This window comes from Bison bison, unplaced genomic scaffold (genome assembly GCF_000754665.1).
Source record: "Bison bison bison isolate TAMUID 2011002044 unplaced genomic scaffold, Bison_UMD1.0 scf7180017864286, whole genome shotgun sequence".
NCBI classification, from domain to species: Eukaryota; Metazoa; Chordata; class Mammalia; order Artiodactyla; family Bovidae; genus Bison; species Bison bison.
The window spans coordinates 2799138-2809342 of NW_011494858.1; the positions used below are offsets into that span (position 1 = coordinate 2799138).

Sequence of the window (10205 nt, forward strand, 5' to 3'; positions counted from 1 at the left end):
ATCTTTCCTTTTCTTTGCTTTTCACTTCTCTTCTTTTCACAGCTATTTGTAAGGCCTCCCCAGACAGCCATTTTGCTTTTTTGCATTTCTTTTCTATGGGGATGGTCTTGATCCCTGTCTCCTGTACAATGTCATGAACCTCAGTCCATAGTTCATCAGGCATTCTATCTATCAGATCTAGTCCCTTAAATCTATTTCTCACTTCCACTGTATAATCATAAGGGATTTGATTTAGGTCATACCTGAATGGTCTAGTGGTTTTCCCTACTTTCTTCAATTTAAGTCTGAATTTGGCAACCTGACTTGGCTCTTGAGAAACCTATATGCAGGTCAGGAAGCAACAGTTAGAACTGGACAGTTAGACTGGTTCCAAATAGAAAAAGGAGTACATCAAGGCTGTATATTGTCACCCTGCTTATTTAATTTATATGCAGAGTACATCATGAGAAACGCTGGGCTGGAAGAAACACAAGCTGGAATCAAGATTGCCAGGAGAAATATCAATAACCTCAAGATATGCAGATGGCACCACCCTTATGGCAGAAAGTGAAGAGGAACCAAAAAGCCTCTTGATGAAAGTGAAAGAGGAGAGTGAAAAAGTTGGCTTAAAGCTCAACATTCAGAAAACGAAGATCATGGCATCTGGTCCCATCACTTCATGGGAAATAGATGGGGAAACAGTGGAAACAGTGTCAGACTTTATCTTTTTGGGCTCCAAAATCACTGCAGATGGTGACTGCAGCCATGAAATTAAACGACACTTACTCCTTGGAAGGAAAGTTATGACCAACCTAGATAGCATATTCAAAAGCAGAGACATTACTTTGCCAACAAAGGTCCGTCTAGTCAAGGCTATGGTTTTTCCAGTGGTCATGCATGGATGTGAGAGTTGGACTGTGAAGAAAGCTGAGTGCCGAAGAATTGATGCTTTTGAACAGTGGTGTTGGAGAAGACTCTTGAGAGTCCCTTGGACTGCAAGGAGATCCAACCAGTCCATTCTGAAGGAGATCAGTCCTGGATGTTTATTGGAAGGACTGATACTGAAGCTGAAACTCCAATACTTTGACCACCTCATGTGAAGAGTTTACTCTTTGGAAAAGACTCTGATGCTGGGAGGGATTGGGGGCAGGAGGAGAAGGGGATGACAGAGGATGAGATGGTGATGGTATCACTGACTCGATGGACATGAGTTTGAGTAAACTCTGGGATTTGGTGATGGACAGGGAGGCCTGGAGTGCCATGATTCATGGGGTTGCAAAGAATCTGCCACAACTGAGCGACTGAACTGAATTGAACTGTACTGGGGCTGTATATATACTGACAAAATGAGAGAAGTGCTCTGAGGGAAAGGAACATGATTCTCTTTCATGACTTCCTGAATGGTCCAGGGTTCTCAAGCCTGCCTACACATCAGAATTGCTTGCAGACTGTTTTACAGATCTAAAACCCCATCCATGAGGTTCTGGCTCAGGCTGGGGTGTGGCCCGGGAATCTGTAAAGTGACATGAGTGCAAAGACAGACTCATGTGGGCTAAAGTGAGTTTGGAGTTTTAACTCCAAAGCTGAAGGGCTTTGGAGTTTTTTTGTCTTTAATTTTTATTTTATATTGGAGTATAGTTGACATAGGACTTCCCTCATAACTCAGTCGGTAAAGAATCTGCCTGCAATTCAGGAGGCCGTGGGTTTAATTCCTGGGTCAGGAAGATCCTCTGGAGAAGGAAATGGTGACCCACTCTAGTATTCTTGCCTGGAGAATCCCATGGATAGAGGAGCCTGGCAAGCTACAGTCCATGGGATCGCAAGAGTCGAACTCGACTTAGCAACTAAACCACCACCTCCATAGTTGATTAGTGGGCTTCCCTGGTGGCTCAGATAATAGAGAATCTGCCTGCAATGCAGAGACTTGTGTTCGATCCCTGGGTCAGGAAGATTCCCCTGTAGAAGGGAATGGCTACCCACTCCAGTATTCTTGCCTGGAAAATCTCATAGACTGAGGAGCCTGGTGGGCTATAGTCCATGGGGTCACAAAGGCTCAGACAGGACTGAGTGACTAAGCACGTATATATAGTAAATTAACAATCTTGTGTTAGTTTCAGGTGTACAGCTAGGTGATTGTTACACGTGTTTGTATTGTATTTCAAATTCTTTTCCCATTTAAGTTGTTATAGAATGTTGAGCAGAGTTCCTTGTGCTTTACAGTAGGTCCTTGTTGATTACCCATTGTTTTTGTTTTTGCTTTTTTGAAACTAGTCGGGGGAACAAGATCGGATCTGCAACTTGAAGAAGTCACTGTGGTTACATTAGAAGCAGACTGCGTTCTCATACAGTGTGACAAGGATAGTTGCTGAAATGAAGATGGTGCTGGTAGTGATGGGGAAAGGTAGATTCTGGAGATAGGAAATAAAATCAATAGGACTCAATTTGAATTAAATATAGGAAGAATGTGTTAGGCATGCTTTCATGTTTCTGGCAATACAGCCAGATGGTTATTGCTGCTTTCTGAGGGGGATCTTCCTGCGAGAAGAGCAGGTTGCAGTGGGAGGAATCATCAGTTGATCATGGATGTGCTGAGTTTGAGGTCCTTTTGAGAAATTCAAGAGGATTTATGATGGATGTGAGTCACAACGGGCACAGAGAACTGGAGCTCAGATGGGAGCTCAAGACTAGAAGTGGATGGTAACTGAAGGTCAGGATGAGATTCCTGGGAGAGACTAAGAGCAGTGGTGGTGGGCTTAAGGCTGACCTATGGAACTCTGATGTAGAGGAGGGTGGGCCTGTGAAGGAGATGGAGAAGGAGCAGTGAGAGTGCTTTAGCCACCCAGTGGAGGACAAGTTGGTGAGGGATAATATTTGTGCATTGTCATGGAATTTCTTAAATGTCAATTGTAAGAAGAACTAAAGAAATGTATTTAATATTTTCCAAGTACCACAAAATTAAGAAGAAAAATGTCCCTAAATTTCTCTTTGTTGAGGTCTCTCCTCTCTCACTATTCCTTACCTCTGCCTAGGCAGAGGTACTCTGTCCAGTACTTTGTACCCTGGCTGCATATCAGAAGCATCTATGGAGCTTATTGGAGTCCCACCCATGGAGATTCTGATTCAACAAGTCTGTCCTGATGTCTGTGTTCCATGGTTGATTCTGAGCCATAGCACGCTGAGCCTGGCCTTTCTGAATTACCTGCATTTTCCTCAATGGGCCACATCCTCTTACTTGCCATCCCACTGCTTGCCTGAATGACCTTCCTCTACGGCTTTACCCAGCTCACACATATCAGGCTATGCTGAGATGATTCGCCCAGGCAGACAGTTCTTCCTGGTCTTGGTTATCTTTCCGGGCTACCTTGTCTGCTTCTCTCGATCCTTGGGTATATTGCACTGTGTTTGTCACTTTCCTGTACTAAACTAGGAGTCCTTGAAAACAGACCTTCGTACCCTGAGAATCCTGATCAGTATACTGCTTAGCACAGAGCTCAAGTATTGTTGAGATAATGGATGAAGGAATCCATTCCTCTTTTCTTTGTGTCTCAGAACCTTGTGACTTAAAGTCAAGAATAAACCTTCCTTTTATGTACATCACCGTGGCCATTCTCCATGACTTTTCCTTAACAGTTTCACCCTCATTCTTAATTTAATTTAGTGTCAACCTAGATTGTCCTGGGCATTAACCCATTCTGTAATTTTAAAAAGCCAGTGCATCAGAGTTGGGCTACTCCTAGGTTCATGTCTTGACTTTGCTGTATACCAGTTTGGGACCTTGGGCAAATTACTTAGCTTTTGAGAACCTCAGTTTCCTCATCTGTAAAGTGGGGATGATAATGCATACCTGCTAGTGTTATTTACACTTTCTGATAAAATTGTATTTGTAAAGTGCCTTGCCCAAGGTAGGTTTATTAAGTGCAGATTCCCTTCTTTGGAGAGTTGTTGTTGTTTAGTCGCTAAGTCGTATCCAACTCTTTGTGACCCCATGGATTGTAGCCTGCCAGGCTCCTCTGTCTGTGGGATTTCCCAGGCAAGAATAAATGGAGTGGGTTGCTATTTTCTTCTCCAGAGGATTTTCCCAACCCAAGGATTGAACCCAAGTCTTCTGCATTGGCAGGCAGATTCTTTACCACTGAGTCACTCAGGAAGCCCCTCTTTGGAGAGAACCCATGACTTAATAGAAAGAGCTAATAAATACTCTGGTTGCTGAGCACAGTTGTGCTGCTTACTGGCTGTGTGTCTTGGGTCCCTTTATGATTCTCAGCAGCCTCATTTGGACAATGGGCACAGTTATGATTGTCCTTACAGAATTCATAGGGAAGTTATATTAAATTTATGTTAAGTATCTCGCAGGTGCTTGGCATCTAGTAGGTGGTCAGTAAAGTGGTGCTTGTTATTCTGAGGAGTAATAATACACTAGAGTGTTTTTCCTGCTTTGCATGATTTTTGAGCACTACTTACTGTTTCCTATGTTGTCTCTAACATGGTCACCAAAAGTTGAATTTATTTCAGTGATACTTAAACATTTTCCGTTTCACATCCTGAGAAAAATCCTGAATCATCTATGAATGTATCATTTATACAAAAGCTCCCTTCTCGTCAGTTTTCTTTACAGTGCTATGCTCTGTGTCACCTGGTCTTCAAACAGCTGAATTTATATTCTAAACACATTTTTCCCCCTATGTGACATTAGCATCGTCCACCTCAGGAGCTCCCTGAAGCATCAGAACTCAGAAGAAATCTCATAGACACAGACCCATCTGCTCACCACTTCAGCTAGGCAGCCTCTGAATTCAGATTGTCTCTGCCCAGAATGGCAGGGAAGTCTGCAGCCTTGGCCTACTGTGCTCCAAAAGGGCAAGAAAGACTCATCGTGGTGAAGGTCGAAGAGGAAAACTGTGTTTGGGGGCAGGACTTTGGCCGTCAGGGAAACGCCTGTAGCCAGGAGGCCTTCCGCCAGCGGTTCAGGCAGTTTGGCTACTCTGACTCCGCGGGGCCCCGAGAGGCGCTGGGCCAGCTCCGTGAGCTTTGCTGTCAGTGGCTGAGGCCCGAGGTGCTCAGCAAGGAGCAGATCCTGGAGCTGCTGGTGCTGGAGCAGTTCCTAGCCATCCTGCCCGAGGAACTGCAGGCCTTGTTCCGAGAGAACCGACCAGAGAGCGGAGAGGACGCCGTGGAGATGTTGGAGGAGCTGGAGAAGGAGCTCGACAAGCCAAGGCAACAGGTAGGGAGGTGTTTTGTTGGTTTGTTTAACCGTTTGTAGGTTAATGAGAAAGCCATTCTGAGTGACTTGACTGGGCTACCAGAGAACGATAAAAATTTTTGTCTTTTGGCTTATTATTTGTCCACTAGGATCAAGTCACTAGAGCTATTAGCCTTATTGTTCTCTATCTAATCATTTGCTTGAGTTTCTGACTCTGGTTGGCCTGCCCTGTTATTCTAGGGGTTTTCCTCTTGTGTGTCCTCAGAATCATAGTGTTGGTACTTGATTACTCCTAGGACACAGCTCATGGCCAGGGAATGACCTGGAAGGAAATGACATCTGTGGGAGCACTGAAGTCACCGAGTATCCAGCTCCAGCCCTTGGAAAAGCGGGGCAAGAATGAGACTCAGGAGTGCCAGGCTTTCTGTGAGACAGGTGAGGAGCCACAGTCCATGTGGGGTTGAGGATGGAGGTGAAGGTGTAAATGCGTGGCATGGGGCATTTTCTTAATGACTGCTGCTTGTGACTGTCATTAAATGTTGTGGAAAAGCCCCCTTACCTAGAAATATTCTTCCTTTGGCTCTGCCTAGAATCTGAAATTCCAACATAATTTCTAATTCTGGGTTAAGAGTTAAGGTCTCAGCACTTCCCAGATGGTCCAGTGGTTAAGAATTCGTCTGCCAATGCTGAGGACACGGGTTCCATCCCTGGTCAGGGAAGATCCCACCTGCCTCAACTAAACCAGTCCACCACAACTACTGAAGCCCACGCTCCACCACACGAGGAGCACCCCAGTAAGAAGCCTGTGCACTGCAGCTAGAGAGTAGCTGCCTCTCACCGCAAGTAGAGAAAGCCCATATACAACAGCGAAGACCCAGCATAATAAAAAAAAACTAAAATTATTAAAAAAATAAAAAAAGAAACTTAGAAAAAATTAAGGTCTCTAATAGAATTTTCTAATAATACCCATAATATTCAAAGACCAGTATTCTGTTTTTTTAATATTATGGTCCTACTGTCAAGGCAATTCCTAAGATGAAGACGAATAATGTATCAGTAAGAGAAATTACATGGTAGCTTGAACAGGGGAAGTTTAGCATTAAGAATTATTAACTATGACAGGGGATTAATTACTAACTAGTTTTTAAAATCCCCATTAAGTATACAGAAATAACACATGTAGGAGTCTCCGGGATTGAGGTGGATCACCCCAGAAAGGAACCAGTCTGCAAGAGGGTGCCACATCCTCTCCCTCCCCTGGCAGAGCTGAGGTCCAGACCTTGTTGAAAAGGGCACAGCTGTGGCCCGCTGAAATGTTCCCAGAAGTGCTTGCTGGCAGACTTGCTGGGAAACTGCTCTTTGGGGTTTGAGGACAGCCATTCATGGGTGGGGGGAGAGTGTTGTGTTCTAGGGGGCAGAATTCCCTGAGAAGCCACCTTTTTGAGTGCCAGGAGCCCCCCATGGGGAGGTGCCATGACACGGAACTTGCTGGAAAGCCATGCTGAGGGATGGTGCCCTGCACCTTGCAGGGAAACAAAGAGAGCACACCAGAACCAGGAAGGGAAGACCCTTCCTCCTCCAGTGTCTGTTTGGCCCCCCTACTGTTAAAGTTCACATCGTGTCAGTCGGCCAGGGAGAAGTGTGTCACAGGCAGGGCATCGAAGGGTGGGTTTGAAGCTGACCAGGGGGCTTTATGTTATTGGCAAAGTCATCCCTATGGGCAGCACATACATCAGGCTTATTAACTTGTTTTCATGAACAAGTTTGTTACACCCACCTACCCTTCCGATTTCATTTTTACCAAACAATCTTATTAAGTTCCCATGAAACTTAGCTATAATAAAAAAGTACATTAGTCTAGTCTGGTCTGTGTGACAGTTACATTACTCATTCATTCTTATTGTGGTTTTCCTGCTCAGTTTCATGAGCTTGGCTAATGAGAGTTGACCCCAAGAGGTAAATCTATTCATTGTATGATGATAAAGTTAGGTTTATGAGGCCACAAGGTCAAGGGCTAGCTCTCAGATTTTGGCAGTTCACCAAAGGAACTCATGCATCTGTACATTGAGACCTCCTGAGAAACTCCCTTCCAGCTCTCCTGACACATCATTTGCCAAGTGAACCATCTTCTGCATCCAGTAGGAGCTACATTCAAGTGGACTTTAACAATCATTTCCTCGAGTCCTCTGCCTTAAAGTAGGTAAATATCTAAATCAGTTAGAGTAGATTATTCCTTTTTTAAGGTCTTAAGGAATGAGAGTGTCCTGTAATTTTTTAAGTCATTCTTGTTTTTTTCATTCTGATATTTGTTGTGGGCTGAATTATGTCCCCCTGCCCCCAATTTCTGTGTTGAAGCCTTAGCCTCCAGTACCTCAGAATATGACTGTGTTTGAGATAGAGCCTTTGAAGAAGTAAATAAGTTAACATGGGATTGTTAGGGTGATCTCTAATCCAATATGACTGTGTCCTTGTAAGAAGAGGAGACTGGGACATAACACAAATTGAGGGACAACCATATAAGGACACAGTGGAAAGAAAGCCACTGCAAGCCACAGAGAGGTAGACCTGGAGGGGGAAAAAACCTGTCAACACATTGATTTTGGACTTCCAACCTCCAGAACTGTGAGAAAGTAAATTTCTGTTGTTTAAGCCATCCAGTGTATGGTATTGTGTTACAGCAAGCAGACCAGCCAGCTACAATAATCTTAAACTTCTTTTCTGGGTCGATATGAACTACTTCCAACTTTAATTCCATTTTATTTTATTTGTTCAGCAGAGTCCTCATAAAACACAACCTATTCTTAAAGGCAGTGAGTACACCGCCCTTTAACTTTGTTTTAACTAAGCATCTCACTGCCTCTGACTCTCTGTTCCATCTCTGGTCATTCCCCTGGACATGCTTCAGGTTCTCCACATTCATTTGAACTACAGGGATAAAAAAATAAAATACTCTAATAAAGATCTGACTAGTTTATAAGGTAGATTCACACCCCTCTTACGTGTTGCACTTTGCATCTTTTTATTGTTCACTCTTTCACAGTGGTATTACATTTTTGACTCAATCCAGCCTTCCTCATCCTCCGTTTATGCCTGGTCCCTAAGTATATGGCCTTGAATGGCCTTTACTGGATTCCTGATGAATCTCGTTATGCTGATCTCTTTCTTAGTCATGAGGGTTTCACCTCCACTTCTGAAGGATTAATGTGGATCATTTCACATCTTTTACCTAGGTCCTGAGGTTTAAATCATTGGAGGAATCCACTCTGACTGGATTGTAAGAGCCATCACGTAATTTTTACAGCCTTACACCCTCGTTACATAATATATAATATAATTTTCCTGTAGCTTCTTCACTAGCCTAATAGTATGTCTTGCAAGAAGAGAAGTCTGTGTTGGAGATTTGAGTGCAGGTGGTTTGCTGAGAACATGCTCTTCAGGAGAACTCTGGATGGAGTGAGAGAGGGAGGGTTAGGAAGGGGCAAGATCAAGAAACCTAGCCTTGGCTTAATCCATGTGGTGGGGCTTTGCAGGGATCCCCCTGGAGCATAATTGTACTGCTGAGTTGTCGCTTCTTGAGTTGGGGTGGAGGGTGGTGAGGGTGGAGTAATTTCCTAGGCCGGGTGGCTTTCATCTGCCAGGGAAAGTCTCCAGAGAAGGGGACAGCTGTAGGTCATTAGGAGCCAACAGTTGCAGCAGCTGAGGGAAGGAGGCACCATACTGGTGAAGGTGATTTGGGTGGGCAGTGGAGCATCATCTTTATAGTGTTACCCTGTGCAATTAAGCCTGAGTCCCTAGGTAAGAGGATTTTAGACCATACAGGGTATTGAAAAGGTAGGGAAGTAGTGGGGTGGGGTGAAAGTGAAAGTGAAGTCACTCAGTCGTGTCCAACTCTTTGCGACCCCGTGGACTGTAGCCTACCAGGCTCCTCCCTCCATGGGATTCTCCAGGCAAGAGTACTGGAGTGGGTTGCCATTTCCTTCTCCAGGGGATCTTCCCGACCCAGGGATTGAACCTGGGTCTCCTGCATTCCAGGCAGACGTTTTAACCTCTGAGCCACCAGGGGATGTTATATAGAAGAGCTTTTCTATAGGGAAACCTATGGCTTATTTCTCTTCCAGAGTGTCTCCTATAATCTGTACTCTGCCCTCCAGCCTCTGGACTTTGGGCTTGGTTGTGAATTATCATTCATTCTTGGGAGATAGTAATTAGATTATTTGGCTTATTTTTGTACAAATATTTCTAAATACTCAAGTAGTCATTTGTTATTCTACGTTCAATCTTAAATTTCCATAAATTATTCTAGTTAACTGTTTATCCTAATATTTTTATATAATAAACATATATAGTTGAAAGAATAAAAGTCGATATTTTCCTGATCTATACATCTAAGGTCAGGATTTTGTACTGGTCTCATGATTTGACTTCATGTAATTACAGAATTTGAAGAGGTATTTTCAGTTCAGTTCAGTTCACTCAGTCGTGTCTGACTCTTTGCAACCCCATGAACTTCAGCAAGCGAGGCCTCCCTGTCCATCACCAACTTCCAGAGTTTACTCAAGCTCATGTCCATTGAGTCAGTGATGCCATCCAACCATCTCATCCTCTGTCACCTTCTCCTTCCGCCTTCAGTCTTCAGTCTTTCCCAGGACCAGGGTCTTTTCAAATGAGTCAACTCTTCACATCAGGTGGCCAAAGTATTGGAGTTTCAGCTTCAACATCAGTCCTTCCAATGAATATTCAGGACTGATTTCCTTTAGGATGGACTGGTTGGATCTCCTTGCAGTCCAAGGGACTCTCAAGAGTCCTCTCCAAAACCACAGTTCAAAAGCATCAATTCTTTGGTGCTCAGCTTTCTTTATAGTCCAACTCTCACATCCATACATGACTGCTGGAAAATCCATAGCCTTGACTAGACAGACCTTTGTTGGCAAAGTAATATTTCTGCTTTTTAATATGCTGTCTAGGTTGGTTATAACTTTCCTTCCAAGGAGTAAGAGATATTTTAAATCCTGTAAATTATGTAACT

At 43.9% G+C, this 10205-nt stretch overlaps 1 protein-coding gene across 1 annotated transcript in view; it reads left to right on the forward strand.

The window, feature by feature from the left end:
• Window positions 1-10205, forward strand: part of ZSCAN30 (zinc finger and SCAN domain containing 30) — an 18319-nt gene that overhangs the window by 4454 nt on the left and 3660 nt on the right. Inside the window, exons 2-3 of the mRNA XM_010849759.1 lie at window positions 4673-5200; window positions 5476-5614. Of these exons, the coding sequence (XP_010848061.1) occupies window positions 4793-5200; window positions 5476-5614 (547 nt within the window). The 5' untranslated portion in view covers window positions 4673-4792. The remainder of the gene's footprint in view (window positions 1-4672; window positions 5201-5475; window positions 5615-10205) is intronic.